This window comes from Phyllostomus hastatus, unplaced genomic scaffold (assembly GCF_019186645.2).
Source record: "Phyllostomus hastatus isolate PE091 unplaced genomic scaffold, TTU_PhHast_1.1 phas_contig_38, whole genome shotgun sequence".
Taxonomy (NCBI): domain Eukaryota; kingdom Metazoa; phylum Chordata; class Mammalia; order Chiroptera; family Phyllostomidae; genus Phyllostomus; species Phyllostomus hastatus.
This window is the reverse complement of record NW_025333869.1, coordinates 5,630,885-5,652,650: the sequence shown is the minus strand read 5'-3', so window position 1 is coordinate 5,652,650 and position 21,766 is coordinate 5,630,885. Positions and strand designations below refer to the sequence as shown.

Below are 21,766 nucleotides of genomic sequence, written 5' to 3'. Positions count from 1 at the left end.
CATAGGTAATAACTGCAACAACCAGTGATGCTGTTGGCTCAGGTGCAAAATTAGGCCATCTACCTGGTTTGATAATGGCCTAAGTATGCAAAAGCCCTCACTTCATCTGGCTATGACAGTGCAATGTGCTTTTCTTGGCATGCTCTGGGCAGGGGTGCCTGACTCCTCCTGAGTTATCAGCATTTGGAGTTTGGGCTTCCTATTCAAAATCTCAACTATCATCAACTGGTAGAATTATATACACAATGACCTGATGAAGAAGCCACAGGAGTAAATATTGACTTGGGTCAGGTTCCCTCCTAGAATCTCAAAACTTTTTGAAAGCTGCTGAGACAGGGGTAATACATAACCACCACCCACCTTTGTTGCTTCTGTTTACAACCAGGTGATGACTTTTATGACTGTTTCCTTCCATCCTGAATATTTGTTTTACTGCCCCTGTAGGGAGATTTTTCCATTTGGCAAAAATCATCAGATGGTTTCAGTCATGTTAATAAGTGTTCATTAAATGTAGAGGGTAAGCAGAGAAAGAAAGTCTTCTTTCTTTGCAATTTTTTTCTTTTTCTTTTTTTGTTATATATGAAAGAAAATAATGGTCAGGCTATAGAGAGTGAAGAGTGCTCAGATGTTGTTCTCCTCAGCTCTTGTCTGGGTGGGTATTCCTCAGGAAGCTCTCCGTGTCCTTCACAGAAGTCATACCTTCAGCGAGGAGAAGGGCAAAGGTCTCAGTCTGTTTTGAAATACAGACTTGTCGTGTGGTCTGCCAACTTTTGCCCCGATACTTGATTATTCTTCCCATGTGGTCCAGAAAGTAGGAGGCACATCTCTTTGCTCCTTGTGGAAATAAGTCTCAGAGATAGAGTGCATAGAGATGATTGATGTGAAGTAGTTAGAGGGGAAAGCCAAGTGGATTAGTAGGTACATGGGCAAATGGATGGATGGATGAATAGATGGGTAGATGGATAGATAGGTAGATGAATGCAGGGTTGAATAGAATAAATGGATGAATGGATGACTGAATGGGTGGATGAATGGATGACAGATTAGATTACAGATTGATAAAGGAAGCATAACACCTCTTGGTGGCACAGCTAGGGGTCTGAAGTACTGAGGCAAAACTTTATAGAGACAAAAGGAGTAGCAGTACCTCCTGCTGAGGCAAGTCTGTCCAGACGTAAGGGTAACAGGAGAGAAGGGTAAGGTTAGGAACAGCAGAGCAAATCTGGACTTGACTCCACTGTTTATGTGATGGGGTGCAGGCAGAACAGAGTCAGTGTGTGAAAGCTGAAGTGTAGGCTGGAGTCGCAAATCAGACCTAGGCCCTTGGGTCTGATTTGCCCTAGAATATTAGCCCTGGTAATCCATGCTTCTGAAAGATGTCCCAGAAAATACCACCTCTGCTTTAAGAATGTCACCTTAGGGGAGAGCCTTTGGGCACAGCCACCTTAGACAAAAGATCTGGCTTGCTGGATATGCTTGTTCAGCTAGGGTGAGCCATGCTCCCAAGCCAGCCAGGACCCAACACAGAGTCCTGCATGTGGATTCCCTGGCTAAGCCTCCCTGCATCCTTCCCTCTGTGTTGGCCTGAAGCTCCTGGAACTTGCTGCTGATGTAAATTTAAAATCCCAAAGTTAGCATAATCTCCAGCACAAAACTTTGTAAATCACTTTTGACATGTTCAATCAGTCATAGCACCTTCTCCATACATTGCACAAATCTTTTTTTTTTTTTTGCTTTTCAGTTGGTTTTTTACCTTTCTTGAAATAACAAGCATAATATGCCAAAAATGTTGCATATGTTCTTCCATCTTCAATATTAAAATGGGTACACAAAAATTCACCAATTTTGATTGTTTTTAAATGCATGCTGATATGATAGCTGTCACACTACAATCTAAAGAAATTTTTTTGAATGAAGCTAAAGACAACTAAGCACTACTACAGCTATGGTATGGAGAAAAACAAGGGAACGTTTAGGCCAACCAACATCAAATAATACAAAAAAATATTTTATTTGGGCAGCATTTTCAAACTTCAGATCTTTTGTATCACAGATTTTTGATATATCTTCATTTACTTATACTATTCCATTCTATGTTAGTTTACATTTTTAAAATATTTTTTTATTTATTTTTAGAGAGAGGGGAAGAGAGGGAGAAAGAGAAGGGGAGAAACATCAATGTGTGGTTGCCTCTCACTGCCCCCCCACCACTGGGGACCTGGCCTGCAACCAAGGCATGTGCCCTGACTGGGAATCAAAAGCAGCAACCCTTTGCTTCACAGTCCCGCACTCAATCCACTGAGCTACACCAACTAGGGCCATGCTATGTTAGTTTAAATCTACTTACCTTTTTAAATTTACTGTATTTTTTGGTCTATAAGATGCATCTTTCCTCTCAAATTTGGGAGGAAAAAGGGGTGCATCTTATAGTCCAAATGTAGCTTACCTGGCTTGCTGTGGGGGGAAGGGGGAGGTGGTAGAGCTGGGTCACAGGAGGTAGAAGCAGGGTCACTGCTGGATTTTCCTCTCAAATTGGGGGGTGGGGGAGTGCAGTGTGCGTCTTATAGTCCGAAAACTACAGGTAAATCATACATTTAAAAAAATGAAATATATCCTGAGAGTTTGCTTTAATGTGTCAGTTATACTCTTCTCTCATTACTTTAAAAAATAAATATATAAATCTATATTTAAAAAATACTGTTTTCACAGTACCAACCTACAATATCTTTCCTCAAAAGCCCACCCATTGAACCCTGAAGGAGCAAACAGCCCCAACTAGACAGAGGGCCATGGGAAGTTACCTGGATTTTAGAGATCATAACACACAGAATGCACCTGCTGTTTCACTCAACAGCCAGATCAGCCAGACTCCTGCCTTCCCCCATCTTGAACTCCACATGACTGTGTCCCTGAGGAGCAGCAAATCTGAATGCTGAGTGTAGAATATCTGGAAGATCTCACAGGGAAAGTAACATTACTTTGTATCTAGATGGGAAACAGAGCTCCCTGGCAGAGGAAGAAAAGAAAGGTGAAGTCTTTCAAACAGAGATAGTAGGTGGCATAAGCAAAGGAAAGGAGAAGGGGTGGTGGGCTCTGCTTCCCTAAATTTGGCCAAACCCAGGTTAAAAGGCACAGTCTAATAACCCCTGGCCCCCAGGGTGCTGGCCTATATAGAGTTTCAAATTTGAATAGCTTGCCAACTGAAAAATTGTGGGGATTTTACCTAAAATACAGATCTTTGGCTTTCTTATTTAAGATCCTAATTCCCTCCCTTCTCAGTTCCATGTTCCCATAGCACTTAAAGACCTTCCACTTTTTATAAATTCTGTGTTTAATTACTTATGTTTAGTGCCTTTTTTCTCTCCTAACCCTCTTCCCAATCTCCAAGAGGACAGAAATTTGAAGGGGGGGGGGGGCTTTATGCTTCCTTTACTAAAACATTTCAATATTAACATATGTGTCTGGCACATAGTAGGTGCTTAGTAAGTATTTTAGTAAATGAATAGTGGAGTTGGTGGGCTCTGATGTAGGTCCTGGGGTTTCAGGGCACCGCCAGCCAGGAGGCCCCAGTTGCCCTCTGCCCCAGGGCATACAGGCCTCTCTCCGTGGCTCTCTCAGGCTGAGAGGGGAACACCTAATTTGTGGCAAGAAGGAGGCAAGGGAGAGGCTTTGACATTTGCTTTGGCCAGATTGGCAGGCGAGGCTCCTCACTCCGTGGTGTGCCCCTAAACACTGCCATCGGGTTTATCTGGGTGTGCAAAGATGTGGGGAGGACCTGAGCCTTGATCCTGTAAGACACCCACAGTACAGGAGGCAGGGGAAGGGGCTGAGTAGGGGTTTTTTGCGGGGTGGGGGGGTAGGGAGGAGGGGTGGGAGTCTTCATCACCAGAGGGCGCCCGAGCCCAGCCGCTGGCCTGGGCTCTGGCTCTGGGAAATGACCCGCTCCAGTTCTTCCTCAAGGAGATGGAGGTCGAGTCCTCGAAGATTGTCTTCTCCACTGGATTGTTAGTTCTTTGCAGGCAAGAACCAAGTCAATGGGGTCCCCAGCTCTATGCCCAGTGCCCAGAAATGTGCTCGGCCCAGCGTGAATGAATGAATGGAGAATGAGTGCATGTAATTGGGTGGGAAAATAGTTTTGGAACAAAAGACACCCATCCCCACGGCTGGAGTCCCGGAGCTCTTGCAGCTTCCTGCTGGCCTCCCCCTCTCCGATGGAGTCCAGCTGCAGCCCATGAGCCCAGGCACCGTGGGCCGCGCCCACTCCCTCTGTGGTCGGGGCTCCTGGACTCCTCAGGGAGAGAAAACTGTTCTTGGATGGACGCGGGGATAGAATCCACTCCACTGTTTGGCTATGTGGGACAGGGCAGGGAAACAAGACTGGAACAGTCTGTGGTCACTAGGGATGCCCAATAAGGGCTCCCTTTTCACCCCCACACCTCTCAGGACACCTGCTGCACTCCTTCCTGCTCCACTGAAACCATTTCAGGGTGTCCAGAGTGGGGCGCTGTGGCCTGCCAGGAGAATCATTTCTGTGCTCTTCTCCGGACTAGAAACACCGAGGCCAAGGGGCACTGTCAAGGGAGGGCAGGAAGGAAAGGATATGAGTTCTCCTGTTAGCACTTTTGGTCCCATAGGACATTCACCGGAAAGAAGAAAACACTTAAGTTTACACAATTATTCCTGTCTTCCATTCATTGAGTACTAAGCACTTCTCAGTGCAAAGGGGTGTCTCTGTCAATTCCCCCAGTTTCACCCCGAGGAACTGTGGTTAGCCCATTTCTCAGTTGAGAAGACTGCTGAACTTACTAAAAGCAACCTTCCTTTCCGTGGCACAGCATCTTATTTAGAGACCCAGCTTTACAGTTGAGGAAACTGAGGCTTGGATAGTAAGCAGTAGCGTTGACTTGGAACCAAAGTTGTTCTGACTTCACAGACTTGTCTCATACCCTCTTAGGCTGAGCTTTGGGGCCGCTGCTGCACAGTGGGCCTGGGACAGTGGTCACATTTTTGTCCTACATTCCGAAAAACAAGACACACTACTTTCTCTGATACAGCTGGCCCAGGCGATCCTTACCCCTAGGCCCTATTTTGTTTTTCCTTGGTTTTCATTCAGATTTGTCTAAACAATGGGGAAAATAATCAACCCTTCAAGCCAGCCTCACTGAGCCGCTCGGTTCTACGCTACAAGTCAGGTTTAGAGAGCAGAGCTGAATAGACCCCGCAAAAGCTAAAGACCTGAGTGCCCCTCAGCCCCTGGAGCACCCCTGGGGCGAAGGAAAGGTGGCAAGGAGAGGACAGTGGGAAAGGCTCCGGCGGGCGGGCGAACGCAAGTCAGCGCCCTCTGCAGTTGCGGCTCCTGGACCGCCCCTCGCGGAGTGTCCCGCCCCTCCCCGCCCCTCCCCGCCCCTCCCCGCCCCTCTATACTCTAGCCTCTAAAGCCTCCCTCGCTCTTCCTCCACTGCCGCACTTTCCCTCTTCGGCATCGCGTCAGCGTCTGGCTTGGGTCCTCCCGCTGCTACCCGTCAGTACCATGGATGCCAAGATCGTCGCCGTGCTGGCCCTCGTGCTGGTTGCGCTCTGCCTCAGCGACGGTGAGTGTGCTTGGCAGTGGTGGAGGCCTGACAGGCGCCAGGCTCTGAACCGAAGGCTCAGAGCTCCCAACTGCGCAGGGTGCCGCGACTCCTTCCGAGCCTGCCCATGAAACCTGGAGCAAACTCAATTTTCACTGCTTTGGCCATTTCACAGTGCGCTCTCCCTCGGGGTACAGCGTCCAAGGTCCCTTGAGCAGCGCAGAGGCACTGAGGCTTTGCATTCCACAGAGGAGCTAGTGTTCCGGGACTGCGGTGCAGCCGCTGGACCTCCAGCCGGTTGCAGAGCAAGGTCGGGCAGGAAAACTGGGTAGGCGCACTGAGGGTGTGTTGTGAGTGGGCCCTGGAGAGGAATGTGTGGAACCGAGTTGGAGCCTCGGGTCTCCGGCCTTTGCCCATCCACCCCTCAGTTAGTGCCTTCTCGCACCAGGGTCGTTTTCAGAGGCAGATGAGCTCACTTTGTTGGAGGTGCAATTGGCAGCTGGGTTAGGAAAGAGCTCTTTGCAAGAGGGATTCAAATGGCTTGTGGTGGCTGTGCGATCTGGGGCAGCAGCGTGGTGGCCCCTCCACGAGAGGCTGGCTCGCACTCTACAGCCACCCAAGCAGAACTGCGAGGGCGGGTGGTACAGAACAGCTGTCGGGTTTGCGCCCCCCCCCGGCCCCCCCCCCCGCCCCAGCTGGCTGCACTTCTGCACAGCTCTGAGGTCAGAAGCGACGCTGCATACCAGGGCACCCGTCCAGCCATGGCCTCCCTGTCTCTTCCTGAGGTCCCCATAGAGAGGCCCTAGGGCCATTAGAGTCTAGCAGTCCCCAGTACCAAAACACACCTGCAAATAGGAGCTCACCACCTCTTAGGAGCACTGCAGCAAAGTTCAATCGCCAAGACCTTAGGCCATTGTGCGAGATGGTGTCCAGTTTCACTGGGAGAGTGAGAGCTTTTTTCTCTTTTGAAGCTTGAGAGAATCTCCGTGTCCTGTCATAGGACACCACTGCTGCTGCAAACCAAAATAAACTGTTGCAAATAAAAACCCATGTTAGTCAGGCCATGCAGCCTGTTCTGTTCTTAGCCACAAAGTTTACAACAAACTCTGCAAAGGGTTGAAGAACACTGAGTGCCCTTGGTGCAGCCTAGGTTTGTGCAGGGCCTGAGTTCCTGAAGCCCCTGGTGCATTCTGGCAGGAGGTGGTGAGGAAGCCAGGATGGGTAAGGTGAGCAGAGGTGCAACTGGACCAGGCAGGGGGGCCTAGTTAACAGGGTTCTTGGCTGGCTCCTGCGAAGTGTTCTTTAAAAGTGTAGCAGGTTGCTTGTCAGAGCTGCAGAGGGACCAGATCAAAGGTAATTTAAAATTTTACTCCTGGATGAAAATGTATCCTAGGCTGTGTCTCCACATTGCCTCCCCTGGGTCATGTAGGCACTCTGGTTTGGGAATTACTAACACTTGAGTGATCTGGTGAGAATGGAGTTGTCATCCATCACACACCTCTCTCTGGAGAAATGGTGCTGCCCAAAATTGAAGATAGGACTGGAATGCAGGGACCTAGGTCAATGAGTCCTGGGTATAGCTGACCTAGGGGGAACATAGCCAAGACTCTTATTAACCCTGGGAAGGGTTGGTTGTTTACCTCCCTTGCCAGCCAAGTGTCCAGGTCAGTGTCCTATACTCCAGGCTGGACTGTTCTCCATGCATGCTTAGACCAGAATGTTTTTGTTTTTGCTTTTGTTTTTTGTTTTTGTTCTGATTGTTTGTTTTTTAACTCCTGGGGCCTGTGTACCCATGCTGAGTTCCAAAACTGTATTTCGGAGATATCCTTGTTCAGGCTCAGGTTTAGGACCCTGCACTCCCTCCACTGACTGATTTCAGCCCAGAAACTTCCAGAGGTTAAACCTAGGGTAGGCTTCATTCCTAGGCCCAGTTGGAGAGTCTGACTGGAGCCTGTCTCTTTATTGGAATGGGAGGTTCTCTGGTAATGGTTCTGAAATAAAGCCAAAGTAACTAGGTCCCAACCCACAGTAACCTCTGGGCTCATCAGTGTCTTTACAGTAAATGGAGTCACATCCACAACAGTTGAAAAAGTTAGTAATATTTACAAAAAGTGATAGAAAAGGACACCGGTGGACACAGTTCTGAATTCCCTGGGTAAAGTGCACTTAAAAAAAATTATTCATGCCCTGGCCAGGTAGCTCAGTTGATTAGAGTATCATCCCCAGGTGCCAAGGTTTCAGATTTGATTCCCAGTCAGGGCACGTACCAGAAGCAACCCATAAGTGCATAAATAAGTGCAACAAGTCAATGTCTCCCTCCCCACACCCCTTCTCTCTTTCTCTCTTTCTCTCTATCTCTTTCTCTTCTCTCCCTTTGTCTTTCTAAAATCAATAAATAACAAAACCCAAAAAGTATATTATAGTTCCCCACTTGATAGGCAGGCAACTGGGTCCTGGAAGCAGGAATAAGAATTGTCTTTAAAAGAATGGATAATCTTAGGGGAGGAAGGAGGGAAGAGAAGAAAAAGAGAAAGCCTGTGTTTTGTGTTAAACTAGGCCTGATCTTCACTACATGGAGCCAGAACACCTTTTTGGACACTAGAGAACAGCAGCCCCCACCCACTGCAGTGCGCATATCATTGCCTTCCTGCTCCCTGTTGCGGTAATGTTGGGACCTGTACTGGCTCACCACTGGCCCCAGTCCCTACTCAGCACACTAGCACCCATGAGAATTCTAGGGAAAACTGGGAGCAGGACACTCAAGGAGAGACTTTGCTTCTTCTTTACCCAGGCTGCCTAGCCTCCAGCCCTGGGTTGCTTTCCCAGGTGATCTGGTTACCAGGTAGTACAGATAGGAAATGCCTGTGCAGTTGCTGAAAGCTGGGCCCAGCAGAGATTTTCTGGGATTAGATCAGGGTTAATGTGAAAGTTGCTCCAGTACTCCTGCTCCGTGAAACAACTGGGAGCCCTGAATCAGATTTTCTTTCTCCTGTTTTCAGGGTGTTAAGTTTGGTCCTGGGAGGTCCGGGGGGCGGGGCGGTATTCTGCTCTCTCCAGGACTTGGTGGCTCAATACACTGCTGTACCCAGGCCATGCCATTTCTCAGCTGAATGCAGTCTTTAGAAAACAAAGAATTAAGAGGTCCCTTATTTGCAAGGTTTCATGCAGCTTCCCCACCCAGTTCTCTTGCCCAAAAGTGCAGAATTTCAGAACCACCACGATGCCTCTGGGAGGCCTCTGTAAGGAAGAGCACTTAAAAAAAATCTCTGGATGAAATATTCTCAAACATACATTTAATCCCTGATGAAAGGATCCACAAAGTCAAATAATTTGGATTATTAAGTGGGGCTTGAATAAAATCTGCAGGAAAAAGCCTCATAAATCCCAGCCTCCTAGGGCTTGCAATTCTAGACTTAAAGAATAAGGGTGGGTTCTGCAAGAGCCCTTCACTAATTTACACTAATGAATGTCAATTGTGGCATTTTGCAAACTGGCGAATTTGCAAACAAAGATGTTACACAACACAGGAGGCTGTAGGGTCCCTGCACAGGCAGTGAAAGCCATATTTGACTCCAGCCCTGATAATCTCCATGCCTTCTGGGAAGTGCTGGAGGGAAAGCGGGCCTTTGTCCTGCACTGTAAGGACTCCCAGCTAGGAAGCCAGCTCAGATTCTTTCTGGGTTTAAGGTAAATATGAGGCAAAAAAACTGCAGGTGGAAGAGTGCAATATTCCCAGGAGGTCCTTCGTGGATTCTGGGATGAGGCCTGTGCAGGAGGAGGGAGGGAGGAGAAAGGAGAGAGACCTTGGAGCCTCCTCATTATTACCCCTCCCCCTTTTAAGTAGGGAAGACTCTCAGTTGGCTCTGAGGATTTAATTTTGTGTAGAATAACTGGGAAACTTAGTACCTTTGACTGAAATAGTTCTCTCCTATGATTAATATCCTTTATCTTAAGAAAGCTGAACAGGTCCTTCTTATTTTTATTTTCCACCCTCCCACCTAGGGCCCACAGGTCTTTTTGGCCTCCGGCCCTGTAGAAGTTGAGTCCGAGCCCACCAGATCTTATTGTGCTGCTCAAGGAGTATTTTGCCAGGATGTACCAGTGACTCATCCCATCACTCTCCATCCTACTGTCATTCTGCCATTTTTCCCCCCTCAGCTGCAGAACTAGATACATGTGTACCTCTGAGGCCTGGCAGGATAATAACAAGCTTCCTTGTTCTTATTACCTCTTACAGGGAAACCAGTCAGCCTGAGCTACAGATGTCCTTGCCGATTCTTTGAGAGCCATGTTTCTAGAGCCAATGTCAAGCATCTCAAAATCCTCAACACTCCAAACTGTGCCCTTCAGATCGTGTAAGTCTGAGCATTGTCCTCCACAAGTTGCATCTAATGCGCACAGTAATACCTAACTGGTAAAGCTAGAGATGACACATACCAAGTGTCCAGCCTTGAACTTGGTATAATTAGAGGCTACTGTTATTACCACAAGAACTTTGAGTATAACAAGCAGGAGTTTCCAAAGCCACTCTTACCCTTTGGTACCTTGTTGTGCTTGTAGTGGTCCTTGTCTCTTCTTTCCATGCTTCCTCCCTTCAGCACAGGCAATGGAAGCACATTTGGATGCATTTCCAGACTACAAAAACACTGGTTTCACCAAAGTTTGTACTCAAGTTCAATAACTTATCCTTTGCTTGTAATGGTTCTGTCTGTCCTGCCAGTTTCAAGGCTTTGATATTATAAATTAATCCTTACATAGCACAAGATCCAAATTCAATTGAAGTCATCTTTTTTATTTTATTTATTTATTTTTAGAGAGGGAAGGAAGGGAGAAAGAGAGAGAGAAACATCAATGTGCAGTTACTGGGGGCCGTGGCCTGCAACCCAGGCATGTGCCCTGACTGGGAATCGAACCTGCGATACTTTGGTTTGCAGCCCGTGCTCAATCCACTGAGCTATGCTAGTCAGGGCTTTGAAGTCATCTTTAACCATTATCAGCTCACTTAACTGAAATTTTGTCAAATATAATACATGAGGCTTTGGTTTTGCTGCTGCTAACATTTGATTTCTTTCATGTGGAAAATGAGACAAACCAAAATCACACATACCTGAGATGGAGATATGTGGCCTGCAGTGCAGGAGTCTGGGCAAGGTGTGCAAGAAAACCACCCATAGCTATCCATTAGTTGTCCATTCAGTGTCCCTATATACCTGTGCTGGCACACAGTAAGCATGCTAGTGTGTCTAGACTCCAGGGAAGTGATGCTAGGGGTATCCTGGGGACAGCTCACCTCCTGAAAAGTCCCAGTACTAAAACAGATGGGAACAAAGCAATTAGAATAAAAGCTGAAACTTCCTAAAGACTTTTCTGTGTGACACAAACTGTTTTTAGGTTTGACTTTTCTTTGTCTTTTTTCCTACCCTTTAATGCCTTGATATGTTTGTAATTTACAAATGTTTTAAGGCCCTAGAAGATGAATGCTTTTACTTACTTTGCTTATAATAAAATATTTCATGTCCTTTAAGAGGTATTTTATCAGGTGCTGAATTTAACTTGTATGCTCTTGCTTTATAGTACAGATTATGTTGGTTTACCTGCCTAGGAATGCACTTTGAAGTTGAAGAAGCCAAATATAATTCTTAGGTCTAGGCATACAGAAAACTAATAAACAGTAGTACCTAGATTTGAACTCCCATCCACTTTACTACAAGCTATATGCCTCTGCAAAGGCTGTGTGAAAACTTCTCTGGGTGTCCTAGAGCCATTTTTCTGGCCTTAGCTATCCTTATAGACCTGTGACTGACTGACCAGAAGTATTCTTAGGCTTCATGAGGTACAATATCACAGATTACCTGGTAACCATGGTTTTAAGGAGAGGGGTATAAAGTCCAGGTCCTCCTCCAGGAGTTATAAGGTAGAGTGGCTATGAGTCGAGGTAAGAAGTGGGAGGGAGTTGAGGTATAAACTTCAACCTGAGGTAACTCTCAGATACTGACCATACTATGCCACCATCACTACCTGTACCTTCTCTTTTAAGCTCAGTGAAGGGAACTTAAAAAAGAGAGAGGGGGGGTGGAGAGAGAGAGAGAGAGAGAGAGAGAGAGACACCAGGGAAGATTCACTGAACTTATAAAACTCTCTGGAAACTATTTTCAGGCAAATTACCTACACTATGACTCCCCCAACCAGTGCTGTCCCATCACTGCATTCTCATCCTTCCCTGCACTGCCCCTCCCTCACTGCATTCTCATTGCCCATCTGCATTGCCCCTTCCTCATCACACTTTCAACCACCACCTGCATTGCCTCTTTCTCACTGTACTCTCATCCTCCCCTACACTGCTCCTCCCTCACTGCACTCTCATTGCCCACCTGTACTACCCCTCCCTTACTTCATTCTCAACCACCACCTGCATTGCCTTTTCCTTGTTACACTCTCAACACTCACCTGCACTTCCCCTTGGCCAATATGCACTCTACTCCCATTTTCACTGCTCCTCCCTCATTGTACTCTCACCCCTCTCCTGTACTAGCCTCTCAGTGCACTGTCACCTCTCCTTATCCCCTAGATTATTTCAGACCCCTGCCTCTAGGCTTACTTTTCTCTCTGTCTTGCATGTAATATCAAGATGATCTGCCAAAATCAAAATCTGCTTCTGTTACCCTCTAGTTATAATCCTCACAAGCTCCCACAATCTTGCAGATAAAGTCCCACATTTTTGCCTATACATCTGGCCACAGGCTTTTTGAGCATTCTGTCTCTTGCTGTTCCTTCACAGACTCCATGTTCTATTACCCTCTCGTGTATTTGCACTTGCTTTTTCCTCTTCTTTTACTTCTCTTGCCCAATACCTACTTATTCTTCAAATTCCAACTCAAATGATTCCTATGGGGATTCTCTGCCAAGCAGATGCCTGGATCCAGTAAGGATCCTGACATGCGTGTTGGGTGGGCAAATGCACAGATCACAACAGTCCTTCCTTCTCTTCAGCTGCACACTGTTGCCTTTTCTGTTTTTGCAGGGCAAGGCTGAAGAACAACAACAGACAAGTGTGTATTGACCCAAAATTGAAGTGGATTCAGGAATACCTGGAGAAAGCTTTAAACAAGTAAGCACAACAGCCAGAAAGGACTTTCCACTAGAGCCACTGGAGGAAAGCTAAAACTGTGTGAAAGTCCTGAAAGGGCAAAGGTGTGGGGAGAGGAAGGCCTTACTGGTGAGGGCCAGGTATGCTTATCGGGCAGCACATTGACCTGGGAATGGGTGGGAGGTTTGCCCAGAATGTAGACATCTGCATTTATAGCATATGGTGCAATACCACAGCTTCATTTATACCTGGGACCCTTGCCCATTGACTGTTTTGTAACTGGGTTTTTTTCTAAGAAATTGTATTATCTCAACAGTATTTCCCACCAGTCACTTTCCTTATGATCATCACAATCATCATCATTCTCATTATTCTTTTTAAAATCAATGATTACTTTAATATCTGTATTTGGTTTGTTTTGGATTTTACCTCTTCTCTCCTGGGAAGTCTGGGCCCAGTCAGGTGATGGCAAAGCATGGAGCTCAAAAAAGTTCCTTCCTCCAGAAGCTGAGATATGAAGAAAGACTGATGGGTGGCTCCTGCAAGGCATACCCCTTCTGGAATAAAGGTCCAGGGTAGCTCTCAGATATTGACTATACTATGCAACTGCCACCACCTGTACCTCCTCTTTTAAGCTCAGTGAATGGACCTGTGGGCTCCATGTAGAAGCAAGCATCACTGGGGACTGTGCTCAGAGACCCTCTCCCAGTCATTCCTGGCCTCTCTCTGCCTGCAAGAGCATGCTTTCATATCTCTTCTGCTTCTCATTTCTGTATGTGCTCAGGTGAGGAGGGTGGTCACTGGAGCTCCAGCCGAGTCCCCTCCTCCCTTTTTCCTTCTCCCTACTCAGGCCCTCTGTGAGAATTTGCTCTGGTCTCCTCCAGAATGGGGCTGGCTTCCTCCTGGAGCATGGAGACCGCATCTCCACCTTCCCATGAAAGACAAATCTTTGCAAAATCAAATGCAGTTTCAATCTGAGAGCTTTCTTTGAGGAATTTGGTTTCTTTGATTGCCTCTGAAGCATGTGTGTGCCACAGAGGCTCTACAAATGCTAACTAAGCTTTCTGAAATCTGATGTGAAAAATTAAATGAATAAATTAGCCTCTTGCCACTAACTTTCGCTCCTGAAGCCACAACATCTACAATCAGAAATGCTGGCAAGGTGAAATTTCCACACATAAATGTGATCCACAGATGGGCCTGGTGGTATTTGTAATGTTTTGCAAGGCATTTTTATATATTTTTGTGCACATTTTAAAAACATTTTATAAACAAGTGTATTTCAGAATATATTTATAGTCAAATACTTCATACATTTGAGTAGAGCCATATGAATGTCAGTAGATACATTTTTCTATTATCTTAAACTACTGGCAATTTGTTAAAAAACATACATAGAAATGTGATTGCAGCTTTTTAATGTTGGCCACAGTGTATTTTTTCACTTGTACTATAATTGTATCAAATGTGACATTATATGCACTAGCAATAAAATGCTAATTGTTTCATGGTATAAACGTCCTACTGTATGTGGGATTCATTTACTTGGAATAAAATCCATTAGTTGTTAGACGTGGAGCTCTTACACATTTCCCAAGTTTGTGAAGATAAGTTGGCATGCTGGTCAGTTGCCTTAGATCCCTCCTACTGAGTTCACATATGAGTAAATAGTACATGGGCCTTGCTCAGGACAAATCTGCAACTCAAGTTTTTGCATTTTTTTAAGCCAATGAAAGCACCAGTGCTAGTTTTCTGAAGAATAATATTTGACTCACTAATTCCTCTTCCCCTTACTTCTCCTTGGTTCTCCTAACATCCCCATGTAATCTCTAGAGACTCAATCCTTATAATATACAGCTCTCACATTTTCCCATGTAAAAATCCCATAATTCTAGCCCATGGTTAATATCAGGAACAGCTGGCCTTATCCCATAAATTATTAAATATCATTCAGCTTAAATCATTTTAATGTGACAGTCATGAGCCAGTTGCTCTAATAAAATTCTTCTAACCACCTCTCTCCTTCGTTCTTCTGAACAGTCTCAAGTCATTCCCAGGGCATCTCAACAGGCATCCAAACAGGAGAAAAGAGGCTGCTTTCTTTCTCCTTTTCTGGATTGCCTTCTGAACTTTGGGCCTCTAGCCTCCAATTTACAATGCACAGATTTTTTTTAGATGAAAAAGAGTTCAGCTTTGCATTGAGGAAAAAGGAAGCCTGGGAGAGAAGGTGAGTTGAAATAGAAGATCAAGGCCAGCCTGGCTCTGGTTTGCCTTCACACCCTTTTAGATGAGAATTCCTTTCCCCATTGGAAGGCAACAGTGGGAGCCAAGGTCAAGTTGGCAATTTGGTGATTGCTATAATCAGTTTACAGGTGTTGTGGAAGCCTAACATTTTTCAAATGAAAGCAAATGTATAATTTATTTTAATGAGGTACTAATGGACAGTGCTTTGCCCAGGGGCCTCCAGGCTTGAGTCTGAAGATAGAGTGAAACCAATACATGGGCTAGTGTTAAATATTGTGGAGACTGAGACAGACTCTTGTTTATCTCAACATTATTAATGGCTCTACTAATTTTATCGAAGGGGGCGCAGAGAAGAAAAAGTGGGGAAAAAAGAAAAGATAGGAAAAAAGAAGCGACAGAAGAAGAGAAAGGCTGCTCAGAAAAGAAAAAACTAGTTATCTACCACCTCGAGATGGACTACCGTGCACTCTGTTCTGGTCTCTCCCAGTGCTTTGTAAATTTGCTCTAACCCTCCTGCAGAGCAGACACCCTGCCTCCTGGGTAGCCTCTCAGACTGCAAGGGGAAGCAATGCTTTGTCACCCCTTTGGCTACACTGGTTCCTGTATTTATGTGCTTATTAAGGTCCTTACTGGTCTACTCATTAATGAAGTAGTTGTATGAAGGGGTCTGGAACATGGAGACTCTGTGCTCAGGACTTTATGTAGAACAGCTCAAGACTCTAAAATGACCCAGGATTCTGTGTAGAGAGACCTGGGTCTCCCCATCATCTCCCCAAATGGCTGAGCCTGCCACCCTGCCCTTCACTCAGTCTCTTAGGAGGCCCATGATTACTCTGGAGCTCACCCAGATCCACCTGCTTGGAATCTGCCTTCCTGTTTGAGACCAACTTGTGACTGCCTAGCATGCCACCCCGCCAAAGCCATCTGTGAGCCCAGCAGTAGAGCCTGTGCCAGTAGAGGGCATGTATGTCTCATGCCTTCTCATTTGCTGCCACTAGTGCTGCCCATCCAGACCTTCTTGGGGCAGAGCTAGCTGTGGCCATTACATTTGCAGGTTGTAACTGACTCCTTTTTCCAAGTCCTGTTGCCGGCCCTCCCTCTCTCTGCTGCCTGGGGTGGGACTTCTCCAACCACCCCCTCTCCCTAGGCCTGTGGATGTGTGAGTAGCTTTACCTCCAAGCTCAGGTAGACTTCTGCAGACCATTCAGGAAGAGCACGTGTGAGCTCTGTGTTCCCAGAGAGCAGATGTGGAAGTGCTTCTCAAGAAGGCTCTTCACAGGGTAATTCATTTTGTAGATCTTTATATGGGTCCCCAACAATATGGAGAACTCTGTGAGGGACCTGCAGTTCTGGAATTTCTAGCCTGTCCCTTTCCCTCCTTCCGGAAGAGTCTCCATGACCCTGTGCAAATATTTGTAGGACACAGCTGTCTCAGGTCTCACCCAATGGACATATCTGCTGAAAGTGACAAGGTTTAAATTCTAGAAGTTTCTTATTGCCTTCCTTATAGAATTATGTCTGAGATTTCTAGCCAAGTCTTATTTGGAAGGGAAGGAGGGGATCATGGGGGAGGAGCAAGGCCTGACGTCAGTAGTGCTTTGAAAAAGGGATACCTTATATATCTACTGTTCTCTCTAACCCCCAAAACACACAAACACATACCCTTCACCCTGTACCCCTGGTCATAATTATAGTACATGGATCCAGAAAGATGAAGTGGATGGAGGACATGGAAGATGGATTTCACAAGAAGGGAGCCCAAGGTCCCTGTGTGTCAGACTCACCTGTGTCACACAGTGCTGTGTCCCCCTCCTGCTCTAATGTGCTCCTTTGTGACTACAGCAGAGAGTATCATGGCCTTCCTTTTTCCCCACTGGAGAAGTGTCCTGTTAGGGCCCTGTAGCCTGAGACCTTTTGTTTCCAGGGCCATCCCTTTTAGCTGGCTAACTCTCCCAGCCTGGGCCCATTTCCAGTACTGGGGCTAGCAGGCCTGTTCTGGGTGACTGGGGGCTTCAGTGACGCTGCCTTCCTGCCTCTGAAGGCACCTGGATATTAGCTGGATGTCCCAGGGCTTCAGTCTTTCCTGATAAAGCAGCAGCATGTCTGTGGAAGCCTGGCTGGGCTATCCCTAACTCTTAAAAATGCACCACCAGGAAGGTCAGACCAAGGCACCCATGTTATCCTCCATTCTTCACACTGTGGGAGCAACCATCTCTGTGCCTAGAGGGGTTGCAGGTCCCTTCTGTGCACCACAGAGAGATGACTGCCCTGCAGCAGCAATAGGTCAGGCTATTGCTGACCTGAGATGGTGAACTGCTTTCTGCAGGGCTCAGGAGGACCATGCTTCCCGCGCATCCTGGGGGAGTGGGAGCTGTAGGGACTAAGAGAGTGGCCTTGGGCTTCACTCTGTCTGACAAGCAGGCGTAACCCCAGCCCTACTGAAGTGTTCTGGGTTGTTGGGGAAGAGCCAAAGAGCTTGACCTTAATGCTGTTGTGGGTTGACACAGGGCAGTGTTCACATGACTGTACCAGGTGAGTGGTGTATGAGGCCACCCCTGCACTAGCCCCAGGGCCACCCTGCTTGGTCCACCGAGAGGCCTTGAGGTGACTGGGGATGGGGGATGGAAGCAGTGAGTGGTGCCAAGGCCCTGGTCATGCTGGCAGCTTGTGCCAGGCTCTGTGTGAAGCCAGGTCTCACATCTGCATTGGGTAGTGTTCTCTGTCCTGTCATGTGACCACCGTGCCAAGTTGGCTCTGTATAATTTATCTGCCATGACCCATGCTTACTGCACCAGTCTGTCCATTCTACTTCCCATCTTCCATCCATCCTTGTGCTGCTTCGGCCATGCTGTCTCTCTTACTCCCCTCCTCTACCCACAGCCTAAGAAAGCAGATGCATCACCCTTTCGATTTGGAATTCCGAAGTCAGGAGTGGAGCCCTGCTGGAGTAGGCTTGGCATCTCTGTGAAGCCTGGCCCCTGTGGGAACCCATCTTAATAGTGTCTTCCTCTCTTCTTGTTAACAGGAGGTTCAAGATCTGAGAGGCGCAGGTTGGGTCAGATGCCTGAGGAAGCCTTACTGTAGGAGGCTGGGTCTGAAGCCAGTGTTAGGAAGGGCCCCCAGTGGTTTCCTTGTACAGCCCAGACAGGGTGTAATGCGTTTCCCAGGACTTTGTTTTGCACAATTTGCCTTACTTTCACTGTCTGATTATGTAGCAAAATATATTCTGTTTTTTTCTTTTTTCATTTAGCTTGATTATCCAATGTCACTGGTGACAGATAGGAACTTATACTAATATTATTTTACTTGCTTTATTATAATATCTTTACTGTGAAGCCCCTGGTCTGACTAGGGTTTCCTGAATTTTATATTCCTCTGAGCTGCACAAGCTGGGACCCCAGACTGAGGGAGCCTTGCCCACATTATCATGTCCTGGGATGGGGAGCCACCAGGAGGTGTCAGGACCAGTCAGAATAGGCAAACCCTAGTGAAGGCAGCCCTGTGCCACAAGAAGTTAGGGGAGATTAGGGTCTAGAGTGCCAGGCAGGGGGCTCATCTCATCCAGGTGAGCATCCCAGGGCTTCCCTGGGTTGAGGCAGATGGGAGTGTGAGGCCAGGGTAGGGCCTCATCCTGAGCTCTCCTCAACATCTCATCATGTTCTTCTCATCATCCTCTATCTCATCCATCATCATGTGCATCTGAGACAGTCTCCATGACCTTGGAAAAGGACTCTCTCAAGACAAAAGCTTTAATTTAAACTGGGCACCAAGAAGCAAATCAAAATGTATTCTGTTACCAGGTCCAGGAAAAACTATGCACCTCTGTGTCTAGTTTGGAATATTGTCTGTTGTCCAATACTGTTTTTTTGTTCAAAGCCATTGTCCTTGGTGCTGTATTGTCAGTTCCCCATATGCAGAGGCTGAGTGTGAGGAAATGTCCCTTGGGCCTTTGACCTGGCCCAATTAGGGCTGTCATCATTTTTGGTAGATAACCTTGTTTTCCCCACAAATCACAAAGCTGTGGTGGATCCACATAGCCCAAGGGAATTCAGTTTACAGTAGCACTGACCTCTGAGGACACAGACTCTCAAAGTTTCCATTAGATGTTGATATCTCAGAACTACAGAGAATTTTGTCTTTGTAGTGTCAAGCTCAGCATTGTTTTGAGACTAACAGGAATAACAAGAAAAGAATGTTTAACTATTTTTTGGTTCAAAAACCCATAAAATAATTAATCCTGTGTGGGTTTTTTTACCTGATTAAAATCTAACCTCATCTTTTTCACCATTTGACAATCCCACCATCTGTTAGTTTGCACAGCGGCCCCTGAACCTTCTCTGCCGCTGCTGTTACCTTGTGCTTCCAGGAGGTACAGCAGGGAATTCCTCTTGGAAAATGATATGACATGGGAAAGTTGGTTAAGAACACTGATATTTGGGATGTTTCCCTTTACTGAAGGCAGTGTGTAAAGTTAAACAATTTAAAATTTTCACTTTTTAAAAAGGAAGTCACTAAGGGTTTTTTTCCCTGTTTTGTTTTTTATTTGGTCTTACTAATACTTTTTCCTTTTGATTAAAGATCCGGTATTTTTTTAAATTAAGAAAGTGGGAAAAAATAATGGCAATATGAGGAAATGTATCCATTGGCAGAACACTGCAAATAATATACAGAACGTGTATTATAAAATGATCTTGAATTTCAGGTGTTTTTAGATTTAATAATCTTTGGGTTATCAGTAACACATGTTAGGCATTTCCATAAGTATTTCTTAAATTGAATCTTCATGGCAAAAAGCCATTCTGTCAACCAGATATTCACATCCTCCAACCGACTATGCTATATTGAAAAAATAAAGTATGGCGGACTTGTATTAGTTATAAAGGATGCAGCCTGGTTTCAAGACACTCTTTTAAAATTACCCTGTCACTACATGGCTCCTGAATTATACATGAAACTATTGAATTTTCAATGGGAGGTCATTGAAAATGACCAGGTAATCCAAGATATTTAAAAGTCTCATGGAAAATTTGGAAGCATCTTCTTTTGGAATCCATGAACTAGAACCATTAAATCTGTTACTCTGAGAACATGAACGTACCCCCAAATCTTGACTACAGTTAAATAAAGAATCATTTCTGTTTCTTCCCTATAAGAGGAAAAATAGGTAAGAGAAGAAACTGCAGGGAAAATTACTTGTGTAACAATGTCTCTATGTACAGTCTGCTCCTAAAAGGACACTGACTTCCCAGCTAAAGCAGATACACATTTAAATGGTTCCTTTGCAAAGAAAATGGCTTTCCCTGTTGCTTTCAAAATATAAGTCAAGTGCATCAGGTGATTAGGGGTCACCCAACTGTTCCTCCTGATCCAGTGCTGCTTCTACCTGACCTTCCCTTGGGCTCAGTGTAACCTCCAATGCAGTCCTTTGCTGTCAGCCTTTGCATTACATGGGGAGGTTGGACTAGGGGACTGGAGCTCACTGGTGTGCTGTGTTTGGAATCTGAATCTGAATCTGAATCTGAATCTGAATCTGAATCTGTGCTGTGTGTTGTTTGTACTGTTCTTTGTCCTGCTCTGGCCAGATGCTGAGACCCCAGCGAGGAGGCTGAGTGTGAACAAGTAGAGGGCCCACATAGCAAAAGGCTACAGTACCCCTGTGTGAGTCCAAAGGGGGATTTGATTTCACCATCCTTTTCTGAATACTGCCTGGTGTGATCACCATGAGCTCCCTCACTGAGGCTTCATTACTTTTCTCAGGTATTGTGCACTCTGCAGCTAGAGTAGAATCATCGTGGAGTCCTGATTCCTCTACACCTCCCCCCTGACCCATTCTGAGGGAACCTCAATCCTGGGAATCACTCCCAAGGAATACCCATGTCCTCTCAGCAGGCTTAGCCAAGATGAAAACCCACACAGGAAACTTGTTATTCTTCAACCTCGCTGGACTCTCGGTCTCTGAGCAGTGATAGGTTCAGTGTTAAATGTGATAAATACTGTACTTTGTATTTTTTAAAATGCATCTCCCAGATAATGTGAAAATGGTCCAGGAGAAGGCAGCTTCCTGTATGCAATTTACTTTTTAAAAAAAATAAGTAACAATTTCTTTTGAGAAACAATTTCTACTTTTATATCAATGAAAAAATGTATATGCACTTACACTTATTCTAATAAAGATATATATTCAAATGTAGCAGCCAATGGGTTGAAATTAGTATTAGCATTTGAAATTTTCCAGACTTGGTTTTTCCCTCAGATCACAGAGGGGTATGTAATTCTAGCTTCAAAGGTTAGTGGAAAACAGGCCATTGTAATGCTAAACATGAGCAAGATTTCTGGGGCCATTGCTGCCTCTCCTAGTTCACTGATCCTGAGCTGGGAAAAACACACCCTTTTTTTTCAGATGTCCTTGGTTTTGCTGGAATCCCTTCTTAAAGACAAGGTAGCCCTCTGCTTCAGAAAGGATTGTTTTGTGCAAGGCCCTGCTGTTGGGAAGGAGACCTCAGGCTTTCCTGGAAGGCAAACAGAGGCACTGTCGCTGAAAGCCTTGCTGAGGGTCTAGCACCCTGTGCCTTTCTGTCTTGCTTTCTGTCTTGTACAAGGACCTTTCTTAAAAAAATTATTTATTTTTAGACAGAGGGGAAGGAGGGGAGAAAGAGAAACATCCATGTGTGGTTGTCTCTCATATGCCCCAAACTGGTGACCCAGCCCACAACCCAGGCATGTGCCCTGATTGGGAATCGAACTGGCAACCCTTTGGTTCACAGGCTGGCACTCAATCCACTGAGCCACACCACCCAGGGTCACAAGGGTCTTTCTGAAAACCAGGCACCAATTCTCTCAATTGCCATCCCCAGCACTGTCCTGG

At 45.9% G+C, this 21,766-nt stretch overlaps 1 protein-coding gene across 3 annotated transcripts; it reads left to right on the top strand.

Annotated features, from left to right (window-relative positions):
* The first annotated feature begins 5,434 nt into the window (after positions 1-5,434).
* Positions 5,435-21,091, top strand: CXCL12 (C-X-C motif chemokine ligand 12). 3 transcript variants are annotated; one of them, XM_045842354.1, is made up of 4 exons: positions 5,435-5,591; positions 9,808-9,925; positions 12,592-12,678; positions 17,927-21,091. In XM_045842354.1, exons 1-4 carry the CDS (start codon positions 5,531-5,533, stop codon positions 17,940-17,942), a joined length of 282 nt encoding a protein of 93 aa, XP_045698310.1. In that variant the 5' UTR covers positions 5,435-5,530; the 3' UTR covers positions 17,943-21,091. The 3 variants fall into 3 exon arrangements, with proteins under 3 accessions (XP_045698310.1, XP_045698309.1, XP_045698307.1); XM_045842353.1 differs by lacking the exon at positions 17,927-21,091 and adding an exon at positions 17,782-17,884; XM_045842351.1 differs by lacking the exon at positions 17,927-21,091 and adding an exon at positions 15,242-17,774.
* Positions 21,092-21,766: the final 675 nt, after the last annotated feature.